The sequence below is a fragment of the Notolepis coatsorum genome, assembly GCF_963971535.1.
Source record: "Notolepis coatsorum genome assembly, chromosome: 2".
In the NCBI taxonomy this organism is placed as follows: Eukaryota; Metazoa; Chordata; class Actinopteri; order Aulopiformes; family Paralepididae; genus Notolepis; species Notolepis coatsorum.
Window position 1 is genome coordinate 226428076 of NC_140166.1, and position 26910 is coordinate 226454985.

At 42.3% G+C, this 26910-nt stretch overlaps 1 protein-coding gene across 1 annotated transcript; it reads left to right on the forward strand.

Annotated features, from left to right (window-relative positions):
* Positions 1–405: 405 nt before the first annotated feature.
* Positions 406–26773, forward strand: snapc1b (small nuclear RNA activating complex, polypeptide 1b; the record flags this gene model as incomplete). Its single annotated transcript, XM_084308591.1, has 11 exons — positions 406–527; positions 848–1007; positions 2679–2819; positions 5986–6096; positions 10249–10416; positions 12950–13057; positions 13312–13359; positions 14676–14738; positions 21314–21446; positions 24134–24205; positions 25035–26773. The coding sequence occupies 11 exons, from the start codon at positions 406–408 to the stop codon at positions 25067–25069; spliced, it is 1161 nt and encodes a 386-aa protein (XP_084164717.1). The 3' UTR covers positions 25070–26773.
* Between the last annotated feature and the right edge of the window lie 137 nt (positions 26774–26910).

Here is a 26910-nt window from a genome sequence, read left to right on the forward strand (position 1 = left end):
CTGCGGGCGACATCACAAACCGCTGCGCCAAGAAAGGAATTCCCTACTAACTAACCACGTCTATCCTGCCTCCGAGGATCACTACTCCACCCAAGGCACCACTGTAACAGTCCAACACTGAACCTGCCACTTCGACCATGCCTTGAGTGGGATTCAAACCCGTATCTGTATGTCATAAATGTCATGATGTCATATATGTTGTGTATGTCATAAATGTCACTATGAATTGAAAATGGGGGACCCTGATGTAAACAAGACAAACGTCTTTCTCTGGTCTGCATCCCCTTAACAATTGTGTATTGAGCCGTACTGTATTGTACCCATTCTGCAATCTGTTAAATAAAGTTTTCATTCATTCATTCTTTCAAGGAGTTAAACGTAACGTCACATAGAAAATCGATGGAAATGGAAGACTGCAAAGACGAAGATTGTGATGCGTTGCTACGTCAGTTTCAGTTAACAGAATCGGTTCGATTTGAAGTTTTCTCCAACATTTGGAAGGAGAATAAGTTCTCGGATATATTCAGGTAAGTTCCCTCTAACTAACGCAAATTATTATTATTTTGAACTGTTGGGACTTAGGCTGGGGGCCCAGACATATTGTTTGATTGGCTTGTCAAGGTAGCTCTGCAGGGGTCATGCTGTTTATAACATGGTGGGTTTTATGGGAACAGAAGTATAATGACAAATGCCTGTGTCCATTATTGTTAGCGATAATGCCCCCCCCCCCCCCCCCCCCCCCCCCAACACACACACACCGCTGTGCAGCAGATGCTGTGGTCATGAAGACATCTCTGTTGTTCATGTGGATATTGTGGTTATCATTGAAATGTCTTGTCTTTCACAGTGGACCCCTGGAGGAAAACAAGAGAAGAGATTTCAGTCAGGAGATCTTAACTGTAGCCTGCAGATACTTCCTACCTCCATACACCTTTCAGATCAGAGTCGGGGGCCTGTACCTGCTCTACGGCCTGTACGGCTCTCAGATCTGCACACCCAAACAAAAGGTTGAAACTTTTGAAACTCTCACTCAACAGCAGTTTTCTTTCCTCTGCGTTTCTCTTGGTTAGACTCACCCCTGTGCTGCGTCCTCTCCAATAACACGTTAAAGGAACACGCCAACATTTTGGGAAATTAGTTTACTTAAGATAGATACCAGTTTCCTCTCTGTGCGTTCAGTAGAAAGCTAACTGGCTGTATGTTATAGCTTAGCACAATGAATGGAAGCGGACAGTGCCGGTTAGCCTCCCTGCATTGTCCAACTAACTAGTCTGTGGCTAAACGTGGACCGCATTGCGGCCAGCTCATCATGGAGGGGGTGGCAGGGGTTCTCAAGGATAGCATACAGCTTCCTCCTCGTCCTCCCCTCTGCCACCACCTCCAGGTCCAGGTCCGCTTCTACAACATAGCTTGCTTTCTTGACCAGTTCATTTATTGCTGAGGATCCAGGGGAGTGCAGTGTAGAATTTGATGCCATTTGGCCTGACGGTGGCACCATAACAACAATACACATTACGTTTTGGCCTGTAAACTTTGAACTGTAACTCGCAGAAACGATATTTTCCTGCATTCTGTGGGTCCAGAATCTAGACGGATCTATGTAAGCCCATTTGTGTCTAGATAGTATCTGCTGCTATTATTTGTCACAAATTAAAACACCTTGGAGCATCAAAAGTGAGTTGCGAGCCCCGCTTTGTTTCATAGATAGTTTTACTGCTAGAAATTGTGAGCAATCGTCACCATGTTTGCTACAGAGCATCTCTGGACCAAGCTGAAAATAAGTTATCCTAGATGTTTGTTATTCCATACAGTTTTTCTATAGCCTTCCCTCAAAGTTTGCTGTGGGCAGGCCTAATATTACAAACAAAACCATATCTCCTGAACACTTTGTGTTATTGCAAAATTTGCAACCACATTTGGTGGACATGTGTAGATTATGATGTCTAAGTGACTGTGACAATTCGATGCCATTTGGCCAGTAGGTGGTGCTGTAGTGACATAATAAGTTTGTCCTTTGCATATCTCGAGAACCATTCATCCGGTCGACTTCATGCTTGGTGGGTGTGTTGCTGAGGACTGGAGCCAAGTGAGTGCAGCGTTGAATGTGAAGTTGAATGGATGCACGTTTCTCCAGAGCACATTCGAAACTGCTCTCAAAGAGCACCTTTAGATAGATGTAGCAGTACTGTTTATCTGTATGTCGTGTTATGATGAATTGAAAATGGGGGACCCTGATGTAAACAAGACGAAAGTCTTTCTCTGGTCTGCATCCCCTTAACAATTGTATGTATTGAGCTGTACTGTACTGTACCCATTCTGCAATCTGTTAATAAAGTTTTCAATCAATCAATCAATCAATCGATCAATTCGAAACTGGCCCCGATAAATGTCCAAACCCCCCCCCCCCCCCAAGCAATCGCAAGAATGAAGAAATACAAATTCCAACAACTCCACACGAAAAAAAACTTGCGCAGATTGATATCAATATTCACGTCTGACTCTCTGGGGAAGATGGCAAATAAGTGTATTTCACAAAATGTTGCAGTGTTACTTTAATATCAGCGTTGGTTCTTCTTCTTCTTCTTCTTCTTCTTCTTCTTCTTCTTCTTCTTCTTCTTCTTCTTCTTCTTCTGCTGTTTCTTCTGCTGTTTCTTCTTCTTCTTCTTCTGTTGGACCAGATCCGGCTGGCCCTGAATGACTGGGACAACGTGAAGAAGTTTGAGCAGGACGCCATCAGCGCTCAGCACTTTGACGCCGTGTACATCTTCAGGAAGCTGCTCCTGCAGAAGGCCTTCCTCTTCACCGCCATGCCCCACCCTGTGAGGAGGCTCTCTGTATACATATCATCACAACATATCACAGTCTATAGGCAACACGCCCCACCCTGTGAGGAGGCTCTATATACATATCATCACAACATATCACAGTCTATAGGCAACACGCCCCACCCTGTGAGGAGGCTCTATATACATATCATCACAACATATCACAGTCTATAGGCAACACGCCCCACCCTGTGAGGAGGCTCTATATACATATCATCACAACATATCACAGTCTATATGCAACACGCCCCACCCTGTGCTCTGTATACATATCATCACAACATATCACAGTCTATAGGCAACACGCCCCACCCTGTGAGGAGGCTCTATATACATATCATCACAACATATCACAGTCTATAGGCAACACGCCCCACCCTGTGAGGAGGCTCTCTGTGTACATATCATCACAACATATCACAGTCTATAGGCAACACGCCCCGCCCTGTGAGGAGGCTCTATATACATATCATCACAACATATCACAGTCTATAGGCAACACGCCCCACCCTGTGAGGAGGCTCTATATACATATCGGCATTGGCATAAAAATGTGATATCGGAAAATATCGGTATCGTTTTTTTTTTTACATTTATTTAACCTTTATTTACCCAGGCAAGCAAGTAAGAACAAATTATTATTTTATTTATTGTCAAAGTATGCATAATGTTGTGTTAATTCCACGACAAGAGATATGTAATGTTAATTACCTGAAATGATTCCGTTTTTTTGGGGGGGGGGGGGACCCCACATATATCGGTATCGGTTGATATCGGTATTGGAAATTAAGAGTTCGACAATATCGGTATATCGGTATTGGTAAAAAAGCCAATATCGAGCATCCCTAATCACAACATATCACAGTCTATATAGACAACAACTCTCGTTTCCAACTCTGTGTGTTGACAATGACATCCTGGTGTGACATCATCAACTATGGCAACTTAGGACGCTCAAACTCAAACCTATTAAATCACGCTCTCTCGCTCTCTCTCTACATTGTCAAACATGTACACTAAAGTTAAGTTATGTTGGAGTTTTATTGTGTTTCAGTTGTTTGAGGGAAAGAAACCTCCTGTCCTGCAGTAGTTTAGAATGTGCGATATGTATATATACTACTCATCACAACATATCACAGTCTATAGACAACACGCCTCGCCCTGTGAGGAGGTTTTCTGTATACATATCACGACATATTGTAGTCTATAACCCAGTGAGGAGGCTCTCTGTATACATATCACGACATATTGTAGTCTATAACCCAGTGAGGAGGCTCTCTGTGTACATATCACAACATATTGTAGTCTATAACCCAGTGAGGAGGCTCTCTGTGTACATATCACAACATATTGTAGTCTATAACCCAGTGAGGAGGCTCTCTGTGTACATATCACGACATATTGTAGTCTATAACCCTGTGAGGAGGCTCTCTGTGTACATATCACGACATATTGTAGTCTATAACCCTGTGAGGAGGCTCTCTGTGTACATATCACGACATATTGTAGTCTATAACCCTGTGAGGAGGCTCTCTGTGTACATATCACGACATATTGTAGTCTATAACCCAGTGAGGAGGCTCTCTGTATACATATCACGACATATTGTAGTCTATAACCCAGTGAGGAGGCTCTCTGTGTACATATCACGACATATTGTAGTCTATAACCCTGTGAGGAGGCTCTCTGTGTACATATCACGACATATTGTAGTCTATAACCCAGTGAGGAGGCTCTCTGTATACATATCACGACATATTGTAGTCTATAACCCAGTGAGGAGGCTCTCTGTGTACATATCACAACATATTGTAGTCTATAACCCAGTGAGGAGGCTCTCTGTGTACATATCACAACATATTGTAGTCTATAACCCAGTGAGGAGGCTCTCTGTGTACATATCACGACATATTGTAGTCTATAACCCTGTGAGGAGGCTCTCTGTGTACATATCACGACATATTGTAGTCTATAACCCTGTGAGGAGGCTCTCTGTGTACATATCACGACATATTGTAGTCTATAACCCTGTGAGGAGGCTCTCTGTGTACATATCACGACATATTGTAGTCTATAACCCAGTGAGGAGGCTCTCTGTATACATATCACGACATATTGTAGTCTATAACCCAGTGAGGAGGCTCTCTGTGTACATATCACAACATATTGTAGTCTATAACCCTGTGAGGAGGCTCTCTGTGTACATATCACGACATATTGTAGTCTATAACCCTGTGAGGAGGCTCTCTGTGTACATATCACGACATATTGTAGTCTATAACCCTGTGAGGAGGCTCTCTGTGTACATATCACGACATATTGTAGTCTATAACCCAGTGAGGAGGCTCTCTGTGTACATATCACGACATATTGTAGTCTATAACCCTGTGAGGAGGCTCTGTGTGTACGTAACATATCACAACATATTGTAGTCTATAACCCAGTGAGGAGGCTCTCTGTATACATATCACAACATATTGTAGTCTATAACCCAGTGAGGAGGCTCTCTGTATACATATCACAACATATTGTAGTCTATAACCCAGTGAGGAGGCTCTCTGTATACATATCACAACATATTGTAGTCTATAACCCTGTGAGGAGGCTCTGTGTACATATCACAACATATTGTAGTCTATAACCCAGTGAGGAGGCTCTCTGTGTACATATCACAGTCTATAGGCAACATATCCATCTATTAGCAACAGTCTATATAGGCAACATATCCATCTATTAGCAACAGTCTTTAAGCAACATATTATTGCTGTAGGACCAAAACTTCACAGCTCCAATATTAGTATTTCCTAATTAATAAAAACAAGTGTAAATCAGAATTTGAAGTCTCCATGGTAGTTTATTCGTAGAGTAAATTGCATGACCCTCTGATCTATAAAACCCTGAATGTCTTGCTAATCTGTGTTTATTTCTTAATTCCTGAAAATATGACATTTTGGATATACACGGTTTTGATGGGACAGCACAGGTGTTCTGATAGCAAGCTCTGAAATACACATGTATGTGTTTGGGGATGTGGTTCCAATTGCGGTTTTGCAACAACAACAACAACAACAAACAATAACAACATTCCATGTACATGAACAATAAACGTTCTTCCAGTTCTTCTAATTCTTCTTTATCTTCTGGTTCTGTTCCCTAACAGCTGACTTTCCACATAAAGAAGTACACCAAGAAACACAAAAAGTCATTTTGCGAGGACTTCTTGGAGCGCCCGTCCCGACCACAGGAGCTCGTCAGTGTGGATCTACTGGAGGTGAGCTGAGAGGAGACGGTGTTGCTACTGGGGGTCGTATATAAGTTAATGTCCCCATGGGCCGGATGACTCTTCTTTAAACAAGTCGAGAAGAAACATCACAAAAAAAAAAAAAAAAAAAACATGAAATCCAAAATAAATGTAAAATAGATAAATGCAACACTCCCAGACATGCCCCAGCGAAGGTAAGGAAACACTCACTAAAAACCTAGCAATAGGAAAAAAGCACCACAGGCAATGTGGAGGAGAGAAACCTTAGAAGGGCCGTTCAATGGGGGATCCCCCTTCTTGGATGTCGGTGATAGTAGTGTTGCTATGGATGATCGATGGGTGGAGAATAAAACAGGTGAAATAGTTGGTATGTATGTACATATACGTGTAATAAAACACAAATATGTACATGCAATAGCAACTGGGGTACATAAGAACATTTTTCAAAGATTTTTAAATACAATAGAGCTAAGAACAACAACAAAAGAGAAAGCATAGGAAAAGAGCGCTAGTATGAAAATAGGATAAAGGCTAAATGTCAAGGTTCGGAGCTCAAAATATCCTAGTCATATTCCCAGTGGCATCATTTCAGTAAAAGCCAAGGTATTCACTTATATGTGAATTCACTTTGATGTTCATATTGGGAACCTACTGAGAAAACTTAGACCTAAACTGGGCTTTTTCTTCCGTCTAAAGAAATGTTTCCTGTCTGAAGCCAGGAAGAGAATTGTGCAGAGTTCCTTTCTGCCTGTATTAGACTATGGCGATGTGATCTATATGCATGCTCCTTCCTCCCTGCTTAAAAAGCTGGATTCTGCGTACCATACTGCCATACGTTTTGTAACGGGTGCAGGCTCTCGCACCCACCACTGCACTTTATATCAGTCCTTAGGATGGTCCTCTCTGTACCAAAGAAGACAATCACACATGTTGATTTTTATCCTTAAATAATTGCTAGGTAAGCTGCCCTTATATATCTCCAGACTTCTGTCCTTTTATACTTGCTTTTTTAATACCAGACAGGCAGCAAATGGGATGCTTTTAAATGTTCCTTTGATGCAGTCAGAGCTTGGTAAAGCTGCATTCTCCCACTATGCTCCCTTTTTATGGAATACGCTGCAAGTAAAACTTTGTCTAGAGGCACTTCCTACTGTAAATGCTTTTAAAGGTATGCTACGATTAACCCTTCACGAAACATGTAACTGTTTTACCTGATGCTATTGCTGATCTGATTATGCTCCTTGCCACTGCACAAATGACCTTCTGTATTTATATTTTAATTATATGTTTTTTGTTTAATGCCCTGTTTTATGTTGAAACTTGTCGTGTGCCGTGTTGGTCAGGACTCCCTGGAAGAAGAGATCTTGTATCTCAATGGGACATTCCTGGATAAATAAAGGATAAATAAAAACTTATATGACATTTAGGTAGCAAGAGCATAGGTATTGTATTGCATTTATTATGGGTATCCATTGTTTATGTATTGTGTGTCTGGTTTTATGTAAAAAAAAAAAAAGGGGGGGGGGGGAATAAAAAACATTTGTTAAAAAAAATATGACATTTAGGTATGACACAGGACTACACAAGCATTTTTTTGTATAGAAATGTGTCAACAGACTAAAGCAGGGAACCACAATACTTTGCATCCAAATTATGCAGAATGTAATATCATAACTGTCTATTATTTTTCTTGCAATTGAGACAATTTCTCTTAGGTACGGTTTTGAGGTGTGTGTTCAACAGAATGTAGTATCAAATCACATTCACAAAAAGTATGGGTTACTGAATGCTGAACTGCACTGTTATAATCACTAAGCCATTGTAAGACCTTACCTGTGTCCCTGTATCACTTGTCTCTGCTGCCCTTTGATTAAAAAACGTCTGTATGTCCATTTTCCTTTTTTTTGTGGCATATTTCAGTTAGTCACAGTAAAAGTCACCTAGTAAAAGTGATATAATTGACTATATCAAAACATGCTAGGGCTGTACCGAATAGTTCCAAGCTTCGTTCATAATGTTGACATTCGAATTCTAAATCAACATACAAAATTGTAATCATAATTATTATTATAATTCTTTTTACATTTTTTTATTTAAATTTGCCAAGGTATGGCGACTGCCATACCTTGCCATACCAAAACGACGCCCCTGCATATTCCGTTTGCACATGAGTATGTATTCCGTTCGGATCCATTTGAAGTATGGGGACGACGTAGAGAGGATCGCATCATCTTGGCCATCACCAAGTATACAGTATTTGGTATATAGTATAGCGGTTGCGTGTAGGCGGTTCAAGAGAAGCAGCCAGGGACTAAACATAGGAGAAAAACACTGTGCCGCGCGTAGATAAACTAATTCACTTCCACTTCTAAGATAACATGCATTTGGACCATTTATTCTTTCACTTCATATAAATAGTGTGTACAATATGAACTGGTTACCAGGGTTGCACAATACACAGATACTAGAAAAGTATTGCCATACCCAGCTGTTAAAATGGTCCAATACTCCATTTTATTAGTATCGATACTTTTAGAATAATAGCCTGATGCCGTATTTTCTATGAGTTGAGTGGATGGGTGACCGGAGCAGTGTGAGAGAGTGAGAGAGCGAGCGCTTTGCGTAGTGGGCGTGTCAAGAGTGACGGCACTGTTTATAAAAAAATGTCCATGTTCTGTCATCTAATATTATATTTCATTACTTTTCCTGATATTTTAGTTTTTACCATGGTATCATTTTAGAACCAGTGTCGGGATACTTGCTGGTATCGGTATCGGTATCGAAGTCCAAATTTTGGTATTGTGACAACTATTTATTGAGTCATAAATTGGTGGGTGTGTGAGTGTGGTCAACAGAAAATATTCACTCCCAAGCTCACCCCCTCTCTCTGTTAGTGCTTTCAGACAGACACAGTTCTGGAGTCTCAGAATCGCGGTGCTTTCTGGAGAACCAGACCGCGTTCACACCACTTTAAGCAAAACCAAAGGTCCTCCGTCATCAACGGGGGGGGCCTTACTCAAGCGGAAGTAAACACAACAGGACATATATTGTTGATGTTTCTTTATACTGATGACACTCTTTTACTCCGTTTTTATGTGTGATGATGCTTTTATTGTGAAACTGCAGTACGGAGTCCAAGACTAACCTTCCTACGGGGACGATAAGAGTATACAATATCTTATCATCTTGAAGGATAACACTGGTGTCATTTCATTGTATTCTTATTGTCTACATGGCCTATGAAAAGTCTAAACTACCCGATTCAGTTCCAACACTCACCAGAGTACCTTCAATATACTGTAGGCCCTTTTCACGGTCGCCATTTTGACATGACATTGCAAGGTAAACATAGGTGTGTAATTAACAACTTTAATTATGGTTCCATTCCATATACTACAGGTGTGTCACAGGCATTCCAGTGAGACAGCAGGCACAATACGCCTTTCTCTCTCTCTGTCTCTCTGTCTCCCTCCGTCTCTCTCTATGTTGCTCTCTCTCTCTCTCTCTCTCTCTCTCTCTCTCTCTCTCTCTCTCTCTCTCTCTCTTTCTCTCTCTCTCTCTGTCTCTATCTCTCTCTCTGTCTCTCTCTCTCTCTATGTTGCTCTCTCTCTCTCTGTCTCTCTCTCTGTCTCTCTCTCGCTATGTTGCTCTCTCTATCTGTCTCTCTCTGTTGCTCTCTGTCTCTCTCTTTCTCTCTCTGTTGCTCTCTGTCTCTCTGTTGCTCTCTCTCTTTATCTCTCTGTCTCTCTCTCTGTCTCTCTCTATGTTGCTCTCTCTCTGTCTCTCTCTGTCTCTCTCTATGTTGCTCTCTCTCTCTGTCTCTCTCTATGTTGCTCTCTGTCTCTTTCTCTCTGTTCTCTCTCTGTCTCTCTCTCTTGATCTCTGTCTCTGTATATCTCTCTCTGTTGCTCTCTCTGTTGCTCTCTCTGTATATCTCTCTGTCGCTCTCTATCTCTCTGTTTCTCTCTCTGTCGCTCTCTATCTCTCTCTCTCTCTTTGTTGCTCTCTCTCTGTCTCTGTTTCTCTCTCTGTCGCTCTCTATCTCTCTCTCTCTCTCTCTCTCTCTTTGTTGCTCTGTCTCTGTCTCTCTCTCCACACTGCGTGTATTTTCACGAAGTCTGTCTTCTTGACTTCTTGTCCCGTCGTCTTGTCCTCCTGCAGGAGTTGTCCTACGTGCACGAACACTATGAGAAGGTCAAGGCGGCCATGTTGTCCCGGCCGGGGGGGGGGCCGCAGCAGCAGCCAGACCCTGCGGGGTTCCACCTGATCACCAAGGACCTGGTGCCCCGGCTCCGGGGCTCTGTGGCGTCCTACGGCCAGGCGATGGCGGTACGTGTTTCCTAAAATGCTGCCTACATTACCTTTAACAAAGTGTTAACCTGCATAACAAAGTGTGTGTGTGTTTGAATTTTCAGATTCAATGTGTATTTCCATTTCGAGATTCTATTATCATTTTTGTTTATATGGGGAGTGCACACAGTATGTACTACAAGTGGCAGAGACGGAGGGTGAGAGCCAGGGGTGGGGGGGGGGGAGTGTACACAGTATGTACTACAAGTGGCAGAGACGGAGGGTGAGAGCCAGGGGTGGGGGGGGGAGTGTACACAGTATGTACTACAAGTGGCAGAGACGGAGGGTGAGAGCCAGGGGTGGGGGGGGGGAGTGTACACAGTATGTACTACAAGTGGCAGAGAGCCAGGGTGAGAGCCAGGGGGGGGGGGAGTGCACACAGTATGTACTACAAGTGGCAGAGAGCCAGGGTGAGAGCCAGGGGGGGGGGGAGTGCACACAGTATGTACTACAAGTGGCAGAGAGCCAGGGTGAGAGCCAGGGGGGGGGGGAGTGTACACAGTATGTACTACAAGTGGCAGAGAGCCAGGGTGAGAGCCAGAGGGGGGGGGGGGGGGAGTGTACACAGTATGTACTACAAGTGGCAGAGAGCCAGGGTGAGAGCCAGGGGGGGGGGGGGGGGAGTGTACACAGTATGTACTACAAGTGGCAGAGAGCCAGGGTGAGAGCCAGAGGGGGGGGGGGGGAGTGTACACAGTATGTACTACAAGTGGCAGAGAGCCAGGGTGAGAGCCGGGGGGGGGGGGGGGGGAGTGTACACAGTATGTACTACAAGTGGCAGAGAGCCAGGGTGAGAGCCAGGGGGGGGGGGGGGGGGGGAGTGTACACAGTATGTACTACAAGTGGCAGAGAGCCAGGGTGAGAGCCAGGGGGGGGGGGGGGAGTGTACACAGTATGTACTACAAGTGGCAGAGAGCCAGGGTGAGAGCCAGGGGGGGGGGGGGGGGGGAGTGTACACTTTTCAGTAGATAGCTGTCTGCGGGCGCACCGCGTTTCTGCGCTCGCAGTATAATCACAGCGTCCGGGGTTCGAATCCGGCCCGGGGACCTATGCTGCATGTCCTCCCCATCTTCACCCAACTTTCCTCTCTGCCTGTCCTATCCGATAAAAATCTGTAAAAATGCAAAAAAAAAAACACATTTTAAAAAGCTATCTGGCTGCACGTTAGCCTAGCTTAGCACAATGAATGGAAGCGGACAGTGCCGGTTAGCCTTCGGGAGAGGTGTTAGTTGGACAATGCCTAGGCTAACCGACACTGTCCGCTTCCATTCATTGTGCTAAGCTAGGATAACGTGCAGCCAGATAGCTTTCTACTGAACGCACAGAGAGGAAACTGGTATCTATCTTCTTGTCTCTCTCTGGAGAAGACGGTAAGCTATTTTCCCAAAATGTTGGCGTGTTCCTTTAAGGTGCTATAGATAACATTCAGCCTCTAGAAGTCACACTAGAGCACCAGCATGTAATTTATCCAATCGGGTGCATTCCACGTGGGGAAATGGGAAGTAGGGACAAACAACAACATTCATTTTGGACCCACAAACATCTTTAAATCATAAATTCATTAATCAATCATCTTTTTTGGGGAAAGGCAATACTTTCACTCTGTATCTTTCTAAAAGCTCTGTGGATATATTCTTTAACATTTTTATTATTACTCTACATAAATATGTTATCTATATCACCTTTAAGTATACTTTTAAGGTACTTGTACTGTACTTGAGTATTAAAATCTTCGGGATCTTTGTACTTTTACTCTACTACATTTATCTGAACCCGTCTAGTTACTAGTTACTTCGAAGAAAAGGATTTGTCATACAGAACATGGTATAACTTGATAAAATGTTTAAACCTGTCAACTTACTTACTTAAAAAAAAAGGACGTAATCAGAGCAGCATAACTGGACCACACATACCACTTTAACCTTTAGAGGCCAATGCATCGAAGCACATACTGAAATGCAAGAACGTCATATAGAATACTTTTTACTTTTGATACTTAAGTACATTCAATATCAAAAACGTTTCTATCCCTTCTATCGGTGTGCCCGTGTACACGAGGGACATGTAATATGGCTAGTATTTCCATGGAAAAAAATAACTCGCATGATGCAGACACAGCAGTAAATGGGTTGATTACGAGCGCCGTCTCATAGATTAAATCATTTTGAAATAATAACATGCGCGTAAACGCGGGCATGTTCTGAGAGGATCCAGCGGGGAGATGTTCAAGAAGGTGGGAAGGTGGATGGAGAGAGAGGAAGTGGAAGACCAAGAAGAGGCTGGGTAGACGACGCCTGTGATTTGAGCGGAGTGAGAGGCGGAGTCACGGAGTTGGAGAGAAGAAGTGGGGACTGAATGGGTCGGAGAGTGACGGGCAACCTTCGGAACGAAGAAGCCACCTGATGAGGATGAAACGCAGCCGCCGCTATAGAAAATAATAATAATAATAATAATAATAATAATAATAATAATAATAATAATAATAATAATAATAATAACTTAGTTTTATATTGCGCCTTTCATGAAACCCAAGGGCAATACCAGACAAGAGACAAGACATGGTAGACAGACTCACAACATTAAATACAGGAAGCTAGGGGTCAATGGCCATGTTAAAGAGGTGAGTTTTGAGAGTCTTTTGAAGCAGTCCAGAGTTGGGGCGTTGTGGATTTCTGCGGGGAGGGAAGGTCATGTGATCTTCTGTGATAGTGGGGGAGTGGGTGACGTACCTTCCACCATAACCTCTTATAACTTGATATGGAACAGGGCTTCACTTGTATCACACATGTTGTATATGTATATTTATATGTCATGTATATATATATTTTTTTATATACGCACTGAGATTCATCGCCTTGTGTTTCATAACGTTAGGATTCTCAACCTGGAGACAGCGGAGAGGGGACTTCAACCCAGCAGGAGGTGAGCTTTGATTCATATCAGTTATTATTATGATCTCATTTGATGATGATGATGATGGTGATGATGAACACTTAAACGTGCTATAGATGACATTCAGCCACTAGATGTCGCACTAGAGCACCAGTCATTTATCCAATCAGGTGCATTCCACATGGGGGAAATGGGAAGTAGCCAAATAAAAAAATATATAAATCAATCTGTCTTTTTGGGGGGGGGGGATACTTATATTCTGCACCTTTCTAAAGGCTCTGGATATTTTTTTTTTAATGATTACTACTCTACATAAAAACGTTATCTACAGGCGACCGTCGGTTATGTGATAGTAAAGGGATAACCTTCTGTCGTGTGGCAGTGAAAGGGTTAACCGGCTGTCGTGTGGCAGTGAAAGGGTTAACCTTCTGTGTATTGTCGCAGTGAAAGGGTTAACCGTTTTGGTAGTGTGGCGGTGAAAGGGTTAACCCCAGTTGTTTTCTTCCCTCGAACTTCTTACATACAATACCTTTAACAGCGCAGTAATAACCTTTGCCACAGGGTGGCACTGTTGTAATCACTCAAGCCTGCACACTCCTACCCAGAGCTGTCTCTACATCACATCGTCACAGCCTCCACAGTCCACACCTCTGGCCAAAAGGGCAAAAGATGTCACCAAACGGGACATAGTTTGAAAGAAAATGTGTCTGTAATGTTGAATTGGGTGAATACAGGGTACATTTACATTTAGTCATTTAGCTGACGCTTTTATCCAAAGCGACTTACATGTTCTGTACGACAAGCCATCAGGAAGGGCACAACTCTATCAGCTGAGCAACAATGTTCATCAAAGTGTTGAGTGCTACAGTGTAGGTTAGTTTATTAATCACAAATAACCAAAAGTTTGTGTGAACATTTGTGAGTTATGCAGTGATGAGAACGGATTATAGTTATGTCTTTTCTGAGTAAGGACACCTTTATGGCTGCGTTCATCATTGTTTCCATGGACACAGTGAATAAACAAGGCAGCAGTACAGACGCTGTGAAATGTAATTATTTAACATTTCTCTAGTAATCTTTGGTTCTTATTTATAAAATAGACAAAAATGTGTGGGGGGGTAATATAATATAATATAATTGATTAAATATGTTAAGGGAAAAGTAAAGGTAGGCAGCACCGGTTAGGTTACTTCCTGATTGATAGTGTTAGTTTACTTCCTGTTTGATAGTGTTAGTTTCCTTCCTGTTTGATAGTGTTAGTTTACTTCCTGTTTGATAGTGGAGCACGGTCCAACTCTCTGTGTAGGAGTGTGTCAAGCCCACCTGTTCTGTCTTCATCTCCCCAGTGCTGGAAGCGAGCCGACCTCATCGCACGCATCAAGTCAAAGGCCTACGGCCAGGCGATGGAGGTACGTGTTTCCTAAAATGCTGCCTACATTACCTTTAACAAAGTGTTAACCTGTATAACAAAGTGTGTGTGTGTGTGTGTTTGAATTTTCAGATTCAATGTGTATTTCTATTTCGAGATTCTATTATAATTTTTGTTTTTTTAATTGTGTTTTTTGTAAAATTTTATTGTTTTTTTTGCTACCGGGCAGTCCGGTAGAGAGAGAGAGAGGAAGTATGGGAGATAGAGGGGGGAAGACATTCAGCAAAGGTTTTGGATTTTGGATCCTTGGTGCATTAAAATGTGTTCATACCACAGAGTTCTGATTCTAGATCACAGCTTTGGTTTGGCTCTGTTGAGGCCGAATCGATTCCCTCCAAACTGATTGGCCGCCGGCCAGACGTGGAGGGTGACAGTTGCTGCATCCGGCTTCAACATGGACGGTCGCATTTTACGTAGCTCCCGTAACCAACGCAACAGAGCAACAACAACAAAGTACTTTGCGCATTTTCTACTTTCCCTCCTGTGGATTATGGATTTGTACCTGAATTCACAACTCAAGCAGCAACTCCAGACAGAAGTGGATGATAGCGAAAACGTAAAACAGCAGTCCCATTGCGACTTCTATTTGTTAACGGGCTCGGAGAGGAAACATCCTGCCTTCGGAGCCACGACCATCCACACAGTACTTACTGCAAATCCGGAACGAAAGAAATTACCCCCGGCAGGCAAGTGTAATAAGAGATCAATGTTTTTATTATACCTGCTCATGTCGGGTGACATTCATCAGAACCCTGGTCCCGTAATGACACGGAACCAGAGACTACAGTCAAATCTGCTGATCCAAGAAGCAGCAGCCAGCACAACAGATCAACGGCTACCCACACATACTGCGGCTAACGACATGATCAACGGCAACATTCCTCCTCTGCCACCCCTGCAAAAGAACCCACGAGAGGCCACAGCGAGAGGGAAGGAACCGGGGTTCACAACCGAGGCGCCCAGCACGTCGCGGGGACAAAACAGCGAGGCATCGCTCCTCACACCGGCGCCGGAGATCAACAGCATCCACGCAATTGACGCTTCAGCCAGCAGTTGCACCAGCCGACCAGCAAGCGGCGACATACCCTCACAGAAGCCCCAGCGGACTCGGCGAGTGGCTAAAGGGAGAGCGGCGCGGGACATCGAGACCACCAAGGACCCGACGGTTAGCTTGGCTGGCCCCGCCAAGGCCGCCATGCCAGCAAGTCTACCCGGGCCGAGGCCAGGACAAAAGGCACCCCCCCTCCCCCACAATGGAGTACAATCAGACATATCTGTAATCAACCAGCCCCCCCCCCCACATCGCGGGCTTTCACACAAAGGAATACAGACACCAGCAAAGGACAAAGCATCACCCCTCCCCCCCTCCCCACCCACGGCACAAACAGCAACAACGCCCCCCCTCCCCCCACCACAGGACAGGACACAATGGAACAGAGTTACCTCAACTGTGACGACATCAAACTTATTACAAGCAAAAATGGACTTCACATATTTCATCTGAATACAAATAGCCTGAGACCGAAACTGGCTGAAATCAAACAGTTGTTTTTAAACGGTAAGGCTAACATATTGTGTTTCACAGAAACAAAATTAGACTCATCTGTACAGGATCCAGAGATTGAAATTGAAAACTACTCAATAGTCAGGAGGGATAGGAACCAGTATGGAGGTGGCGTCTGTGTGTATATACACAAGGATACCAAATACATCAACCGTACTGACCTTAACCATGATGAAATTGAAACTGTTTGGATTGAAATCTTATTAGACAGGGCGAAACCGGTACTAGTAGGCACAATCTATAGACCACCAGAACAGAGTGGGTTTTATGACACACTTGATGGGTGTTTAGCTGGGGTGGAGGGGGTAGAAAAAATTCTTATTGGGGACTGGAACACGGATATGCTGCGTAAATCAGCACCCGTCTTCAAGGCCTTCAGTAGATTTTCTGACCTGCACGGTTTCAGCCAGCTAATCACACAACCCACAAGGGTATGCGATTCGACACAAACCACCATTGACCTCATTTTGACCTCTGACAAGTCCATGATCTCCAGTAAAGGGGTGATAGCATGCGGGTTAAGTGATCATTATATGATTTTCTGTACCCGCAAAAAGCTAAAACAGAAGGCCGGCTGTCACAAAACAGTCACATCTAGAGACCTCAAAACTTACTCTAGAGAGGCCTTTAACCTAGAACTGGGGAGCTTGGACTGGTCAGATGAGCTCAGTGGTACACAGGTTGAAGAAACATGGCTTGGATTCAAAACCAAATTCACAGCAATACTCAACAACATGGCACCGATAAGAACCACCAGGGTTAAAAATCGCGCTGAGGCATGGATGCACACTGAAATACTGGCCGCTATGAAAACCAGAGACAAAAAATGCTCTGAACTTCATAAAAGTCAGACAAAGCTTTCCAAAAGCTCAAACAGTGAACTCCAAGCCCACGTGGTTGAACTAAAAATCCAAAGAAACAGACTAAGAAATGACGTAAACACCATGATCAGAACCGCAAAAAGAAATTTCATCAACGACAAAACTGAGGAAAACAAAAACAAACCCCGCGAACTTTGGAAATTACTCAATAATCAACTAGGCTGCAGTAAAAAACTTAAAACCAGATTCTCAAACATAAACATAAAGACGGACAACACGCTCATCACAGACAAGCTGGATGTAGCCACTTACTTAAACATCTTCTTCACAAACATAGCCACAACACTGGTAAACAAACTACCCTCCCACTCAGGGCATTATGGGGTAGAACACATAGTAGCATACTACAAAAACCTAGGGGTCCACAAAGACGACTTCAAACTTGAAATGGTAACAACCGATGAGGTACTCAAAAAATTGAGCGCCCTCCAACCTAACAAGGCCACTGGCCATGACAACATCCCCTCCAAATTCCTCAGAGACGCAGCAGCCGCCATCACCCCAGTCATCACACACATAATAAACCTCTCTATAAAACAGGGGCACGTCCCCAAGGACTTCAAAATTGCGAGAGTGACCCCTCTACACAAAAAGGGCAGCAAATTAGACCCAGGCAACTACCGCCCTGTTTCTATTCTTACCTCCATCTCGAAAGTCATGGAGAAAATAGTCTACGAACAGGTCGAAAAGTACCTGGCGGAAAAAAACCTAATCTACGAATTCCAATCTGGCTTCAGAACGTCCCACTCCACTGACACATGCCTCCTCTATTTGAACGACCACATCAAACAAGAGGTGGACGCTGGCAAATACTGCGGCATGGTCATGCTGGACCTACAAAAGGCCTTCGACACTGTCAATCACTCCATTCTAATGGACAAGCTAAAAGCAATTGGTTTTGATAGCCTATCAGTGAGCTGGATGCAATCCTACCTGGAGGGGAGAGAACAGATGGTAGAGGTAAACGGTACTCTATCCCCCCCCCTCACAGTGAGCTGTGGTGTTCCACAAGGAAGCATACTAGGACCGCTACTCTTCCTAATTTATGCAAATGACATGTCGTCAGCCTGTGACTGCAACTTGTTCCTGTTTGCGGACGACTCAGCCCTGCTGGTCTCTGACAAGAACAAATTGCAGGTTGAAAAAACCCTCAGCACGGAACTAGGCAAAATCTGCATATGGCTCGCTGATAACAAACTATCATTACACATGGGCAAAACAGAGTCCATTCTCTTCGGTTCAAATAACAAACTCAGCAAGACCGACGGCTTCTCAGTTACAGTGGGTGACAATATTGTCACAAGGAAAGACGAAATTACCTACCTGGGTTCCATCCTAGAGGCAAATCTTTCCTGTGACAAAATGGCATCCAATGTAATAAAAAAAGTCAACCAACGAACTAGATTCTTGTACCGGATCTCCTCTCTGGTAAACAAGAATACCCTGAGGACTCTGGCAGGAGCACTCATTCAAGGGTACTATGACTATGCGTGCACCTCATGGTACCAAAGCACCTCAAAGGCGCTTAAAACAAAATTACAAACATCACAAAACAAACTGGTCAGACTACTACTTGACCTGAACCCCAGAACCCACCTCACCCCTGCCCACTTTGCCAACCTAGGATGGCTTAGAGTAGACGACAGAGTACAGCAACTTGCAATGGGCCTGGTCTACAAGATACACTATACGACCGGGGTGCCCATGTACATGTCAAAATACTTCCCAAAGGTCAGTGAATACCACAACCACTACACCAGAGGAAGCTCAACAAATCATGTTAAACCCAGATTCGGCTCAAACAAGGGACTAAACACGTTTCGCAATTATGCCACAACAATGTGGAACGCCCTACCCAAAGCTGTAAAGGAATGTGAATCCCTGCCCACATTCGAAACCGCCCTTAAAGAGCACCTACGGGAGGCTGCAATTCGAAACTGGCCACCGTAAATGCCCAAAACCCCCACCACCTCCTAATAGACAGTCTCCTCCCCACCGCATGTATATATTCCCTCCCCGCCGTATGTATATTCCCCTCCCACCCACCCACCCCCTCCTAATGTACAGTCCCCTCCCCATCATATGTATATACTCTGTCAGGATCTAGGGGTAACAGTACTGTATATTTGAATACCGCCTATGTCACAAATGTATCAGTACTAAATACCTATATGTCCCTATGCCATAAATGTCATGTATGTTATGTATGTCATAAATGTCTATATGAATTGAAAATGGGGGACCCTGATGGAAACAAGACAAACGTCTTTCTCAGGTCTGCATCCCCTTAACAATTGTATGTATTGAGCCGTACTGTATTGTACCCATTCTGCAATCTGTTAAATAAAGTTTTCATTCATTCATTCATTCATTCATTCATTCATTCATTCATTCATTCATTCATTCATTCATTCACTCAGAATAATACACGTTTTATTTCAACGTCATACACAATGAAAACGTTATGCTAATAGCTAGGGCTGTACAGAATGCTTCGAAGCTTCGATCATAATGTTGACATTCGAATTCTAAATCAACATTCTAAATTTTAATTTTTAATTAATTTTCTTAATTTTTTTTATTTACATTTTTTATCTTTTTTTATATATCTATTCATTCTGTTTAAACCAATGGGGGTTTTCTTGACAGTTGCAGATAAAGATTAGGCTACACTAATATTATAGTAATTATACTATAAGACGTCACCATCACTTTCGTACCAACCGTGCCCTTATTGGATTATTTATGCTGACGAAACTGATGAGTTATATTCATTAACACATTGGTTGCCAGCTGGATATGGCGATTTATCGCTTGGATGCCACCACGTTAATGAATGGGAGGACGAGCACATTTGCGAACGCATAAACTATATCTTAAATTATGGCTATGTGTCTAATACACCCGTCGCCAATGACTTGCTTGCAGTCAACATGTATGAAACGGATTGATATTTCATCAGTACATTTCCATTTTATACCGTTTTGAATATGAGTATAGTTTCGGAGGGTTCTAGTAATTTCAGAGAAATTCCGCGAAAATAGCCATTTACTGGAATACACAAAACACGTTGTCATTTTCCGGCTGATTTATGAATAGTTTTCAAATAAACGCTAGATTATCGAGAGTATTTGTGTTCTTATGCACGATACAAAAGCAGGCTGAAAAATCATTTATTCGTGCCGCGCTCAGCGCCTAACGCCACACACACACACACACACACACACACACACACACACACACACACACACACACACACACACACACACACACACGTTGTGAAATCTGTGAAAAACAACTCTGATTAACCCAAAACTGGTAACATAGATTCCTTACCTCAGATCAGATGTTCTGCAAAAAGATGAATCCAATTCCTGATCGCCATTCCAAATATTGATCGCGTTTATTGATCCAACGTTATAGTCCGAAACGCATGATCCAAGCTGCTTCCAGCCTCGCCAGTGTATCTGGTAACACGACACTGCTTGCCAGAGGTGGGGAAACCCTGGGGCGGAGTTTTTCTCTGATGCACTTTTTCACTCAATCCAATCCAACGATGTGCATTACCATCCGGGAGACGATAGGGGGCGGTATTTACCCTTTTCGAGCTCAGAGCCATTCCCAATGATAATGTCAGGCTGGACGGATGAAAAATTAATGGATATCGCTAATAAAAGAAATAACGATTAAATAATGAGAAATCTCGTTATTGGCAACCAATGCATGGTGGCCAATAACGAGATCTCTCGATGTTGGCACCCAATGTGTTAAAGAAAGTTGATTTAATAAAAAAAAAATACTAATTTAATCAGATGAATCACTTTATTCAAATTGAGGATTTAGTTTGAGGATATAAAAAAATATATATATATTTTGATTAAGTCATAAAATATGACGACAGACATTCAAAGCTTCGTTCGAATACTTCAATAGAAGCTTTGAATGTTAAAAAATGACATTCGGTACAGCCGGTAGCCATACCATACCACCAGTTATACACCAGTGTGTGTGTGCGTGTGCGTGTTTGCGCACGTGTATGTGTGTGTGTGTGTGTGTGTGTGTACGTGTGTGTGTGTATGTGTGCACGTGTGTGTGTTTGTCCCGCCTCAGGCTTCCAAGGGTCGGCGCCACCGGCAGGTCGAAGTGACGACCAGTAACGTGGCCGGACCACCCAGCTGGACGGGCCAGCGGGCGAAGAAGCTGTCACTCAAGGCATCGACCGATAAAAACATCTTCATAAAAGGTAAGTCCCTCCCACGTTGCACTCCTTCCGTTAACCCTTTCACTACCACACTACCGTTCACTGCGACAATACAGAAGGTTAACCCTTTCACTGCCACACTACAGACAGTGTGGTACTACAGTCTGTAGTGTGGTAGGGAAAGGGTTAACCTTCTGTAGTGTGGTAGTGAAAGGGTTAAGCAACAGTCTTTTCTTATTCAGTCGACCCTTTTCGCCATTGAAGGCTGACGTTCCTCAAGCACCTTGTCTTCAATACTTTCAACTAGTGCTGTCAGGCGATTAAAAAAATTAATCTAATTAATTACAGGATTTGTAATTAATTAATCTAATTAATCGCATTTTAATCGCATAACCATTTTATGCCTGATATTCTATATTCTATAATCATATTTCAAATTGCATGTGTCCGGATGGCAGAATTCAGTACTGTATCTACAAAACCTTCTGTTTAATCATCTTCCATCTATTAATTTGCTTAGATTTTTCAGGTCTGGTCAATTTGAGCATGGTGTTATTCACAGTCAAAGATAAAACAAAATGTATTGATATTCTCATTTGGTTCATTACAATTTACTCGAAATAAGATTTTCATTCAATCAATCACCACGCAGATTGATTGATTGAATGAAAATGTTATTAACAGATAGCAGAATGGGTACAATACAGTACGGCTCAATACACACAATTGTTAAGGGGATGCAGACCAGAGAAAGACTTTGGTCTTGTTTACATCAGGGTCCCCAATTTTCAATTCATAATAATAATAATAATAATAATCTTCATTTATATAGCACCTTTCATACACGGAGTGCAACTCAAAGTGCTTAACAGAGACACATCTTCTTTAAACAAGTCAAGAAGAAAACAAACACAGTAACACAGTAAGTCAAGAAAAAACAAGAATACCATAAGGTCCATAAACTCAAAATAAATGCATGCATGCATGCAACACTGATGAATTGCAATCCATTCTTTGTGGATCTAGCCCACAGTATTTCTGACACTGGGAATACATTCCCTGATATTCATAGATGTCCCTAGAATCAGATACTAAGAACATGCAAATGGACCATATTAAAAAAAAAAGTCTGTAAATGTGTATTCTACATTCTTATGGAATGAATGAGATACAAAAAAAAAAAAAACTTTTTAATTTTGAGTTAATTTTCATAATGCGATAATTTGCTGTGTAATTTATTAATCTAATTAACGCGATAAACTGACAGCCCTACTTTCAACCCTTCTGCTATTGAATGTCATTGAGTGTCGTCGAGATACTGGTTCTCAACATGGGGCCCAGGGACCCCCAGGGGGCCTTTGGGAGGGTTTCAGGGGGTACCCAGAAAAAAGGGGCGATAATTATGGGCATTTTATTATTTAACCTAATTCACTACAGACAGCATATAACAGAATATTACTATTGGCTTTCACTTTCTCCACTCTTGTCAACTCAGTTTACACAAATCAAATCAAATCAAATGTATTTGTAAAGCCCGAAATCACAAGGTAATGCCCCCATGGGCCGGACAAGTCTTCTTTAAACAAGTCAAGAAGAAACATCACAATAAATCAAGAACAAAAAACACCATAAAATCCAAATGTGCAACACTCTCAGACATTCCCCAGCGAAGGTAGGGGAAAACTCTGCACCACAGGCGACGTGGAGGAGAGAAACCCTAGAAGGGCCGTTCAAAGGGGGATCCCCCAACGTGGATGTCGGTGATAATATAGTGTTGCTATGGATGATCCGTGGATGGAGAATAAAGCATGCAAATAGTTGGTATGTATGTACATATACCTGTAATAAAACACATTTTCAAAAAAGATTTCAATAGAATAGAGCTAAGAACAACAACAACAAAAGAAAAAACGGGCGCTAGTATGAAAAGGCTAAATGTCGAGGCTCGGAGCTCAAAATATCGTGAGTCGTGTATGGAATTCTGTCTAAAATCATATCTAACACAAAATTAGACAAAGATTGTTGATATAATTTATATATAATACATTTACTTTCTAGCATGTTACACGTTTCTTGGTATCAGATCTTAGTATCTGGTCAAACGCTCAGATACCCTATATTATCCCCGGAAAACCTCCATTCCCTTCACTGGCTGCCAATAAACCAGCGGATCAGCTTCAAGTTTCTCCTGCTGGTCTATAAACTCCGGCCCGACCTATCTCCAGGACCTCCTCTCCCCTCAACCTGCGTCCAGGTCACTCAGGTCTGGCAGTCAAAACCTCCTCGCCATCCCACGCTGTCAACCGTGGGGCACCGTGCTTTTTCCACACTGGGGGCGCGCCTGTGGGATCAGCTGCCAGGGTCCATCAAGGCCTCAGTCTCCCTTGCTGCCTTCAAGGCCAGCCTTAAAACCCACTTATTTTACTCTGCCTTCCTTCCATGTTTTGTTTATTTTATTCATTTAAAATGTTTTTATGTTTTAAACCTTTTTTATTCTTATGTTTTTATTTTATTCATTTGAATGTTTTCATGTTTTAAACCTTTTTTTATTTCTTTTTATTTTTGCTGTGAAGCACATTGCGAGCTCACTGAGTTTAAAGTGTGCTATATAAATTAAATCTATTATTATAATATTAGCATGGTATCCAAAACCCTTATAGTACACATCCCTAGTTTCAAGTACATACTTGATCACTTCTTCACATTGACTCAGTGCCTCTGTCTCCCAGGACCCATGGAGAAGGAAACCCTAAGAAGCACCACATTGTCCAAATTGAGCAACCTAGATACAGTACCTGAAGGTAAGAACTCGTTCAATAATAAAACACAAACTTTTTTATTGGGCGTTTCTTTTTATATTTGAGTCAAATATGGCATGATCATCATACAAAAATGATGCATAACAGTGACTTTGTACTGCAGCAGAAGGAAAGAGTAGGTTCCCCTGAATCATATGACATAAAACACGTGATGCTGACTGCAAGAATGAGATATACAGAAGCATGTTCAGAAGCTTTTTTGTCTATGAAGTCTTTAATGGGTTAAGAGTGGTTTTGTCTATGCAGTCTTTAGTGGGTGAAGAGTGGTTTTGTCTGCAGTCTTTAGTGGGTGAAGAGTGGTTTTGTCTGCAGTCTTTAGTGGGTGAAGAGTGGTTTTGTCTGCAGTCTTTAGTGGGTGAAGAGTGGTTTTGTCTGCAGTCTTTAGTGGGTAAAGAGTGGTTTTGTCTATGCAGTCTTTAGTGGATGAAGAGTGGTTTTGCCTATGCAGTCTTTAGTGGGTGAAGAGTGGTTTTGCCTATGCAGTCTTTAGTGGGTGAAGAGTGGTTTTGTCTATGCAGTCTTTAGTGGGTTTAGTGGTTTAGAAAGTTAGGAATGGCCAAAGAAATGGTTGACCCAGTTGCTAGACGTGACGCCGACTTTCAGCCACTGTCATTGGTTGATGGTGAAATACCTCTGCATGCCTCACGAAGTCAAACAGACCAGTAGTAAGGAAAGATAATTCCACCATTAGGACCAACGTTTAGTGTTCAGGATGTCTTGTGGAGACGGGCCCTGGGCTGGCCTGGTCGCCCCTGGTCACTGCTTGCTTGATTGTGTGGCACTACAGTAATGACTTCCTGTTTCCCCTCAGAAACGCCAAGAAAGCAAAGAAGATTCAAGTGGTGAACCAGCGGTGAAGACGACGAGGACATGAGAGGGGTTGGGTACCGTTCACATTTTGAACCGATACCGGTACCTGTGAATCGATACCGGTACCCGGCGGTACCTTTTTTCTCTGTACTTTCATAATAACTAAAATTGTATTTCAGTTGTAAAACTAAACTAACATCTAAACTTCTCAATTTCAACATTGTTATCACACCACACAAACTAAAAACCCTCCCTACACCCCTCTCCCAAAGCGTTCCTACAACAATTTTTTATTACATTTAAAACGTAATGATTTTAGAATATTTCAGCTAATGAAGTGAAATGTTTATTATCATCAACTTTCTAGTTCGTTTTTATAGTGTAACGTTTGGCTACTTAAAATAATTGGACATGGAATTGGAATAATTGGAATTCGGATTATTTCCGAACTGGGCGGGTCTTAGGTACCGAAATGTGGCACCGATTGATCTAACGTGAATCGCTACTAGGTAGTACCGACGTCATTCGGCTCTTTCAGCTTGGAAGAGTGGGATCAAATCTGGACGGATCTAATTTAATATCCTTAAAGGTGCTATGGATAAATTTGTATACAGCGTAATCATAGAAAAAACAAAAGATAATACATCCACTGAGCTTTTAGAAAGGTGCGGAAGTATTGCCTTTCACGCCAAAATAATTTTAGATGAATGAATTCATCATTTAGACATTTTGTGTGGGTCCAAAATGTATGTTGTCTACATGTTGCGTTGCATGTAATCCCCTCCCTGCTCCCCATTTCCCCCACGTTGAATGCACCCGATTGGCTAAATGACATGCTCGTGCTCTAGTGTGACATCTAGTGGCAGAACGTTATCTATAGCACCTGTAAGCGTTTCTATTGGACACCATCAAGGCTGCAAGACTTGGCCTTAAAAGAACACGCCAACATTTTGGGAAATTAGCTTATCGTCTTCTCCATGAGAGAGACAAGAAGATAGATACCAGTTTCCTCTCTGTGCGTTTAGTAGAAAGCTATCTGGCTGCACATCACAGCCCCCCTCCGGACCACCCCCTAGTTGAGACTCAGCACCACGTTGTCCTGTTCATCACAGTTCCTCTGTACTTAAATCATCATTTAGATGATATTTAGATCATTATTTATACGCCTTGAAGTAAGATTTCACAAACCATAATTTTTTACAATTACAATTCATTATGAATTGAAAATGGGGGACCCTGATGTAAACAAGACGAAAGTCTTTCTCTGGTCTGCTGCATGCCCTTAACAATTGTGTGTATTGAGCCGTACTGTATTCCATTCTGCAATCTGTTAATAACATTTTCATTCAATCAATCAATCTGCGCGGTGATTGATTGAATGAAAATCTTATTTTGAGTCAATTGTAATGAACCAAATGAGAATATCAATAAATTTCTTTTTATCTTTGACTGTGAATAACACCATGCAAATTTTTTAATCGCCTGACAGCACTAATTTCTTTGTGTTCTGGGAATACACCGGTACACTGTTGAGGATAAATATCCAAGTTATTTACCTCTTTGTTTACATTTTCACCCTCTTTAAAAAAGAATTGTTTAGTTACTTGCTTTATTGGTTTCTTATTGTAGATTTGTGTTCATTTGACCCTATTGTTGATGTGACTTGTTTTGTAAAAACATTATGGACAGATTCCTTGTTTTTATATAAATGTATATTATATTGTTTATAATAAAATGTTGTAAAACAATTCTCATATTTGTCCTTTTTTTGTCATTACCAGATATCAGCATTATAGCCTGACGGTCATTGAAGATGATTGTCCATGCGTCTCTGTGTCTATGTCTCTGTATGCGTCTCTGTGTCTATGTCTCTGTAT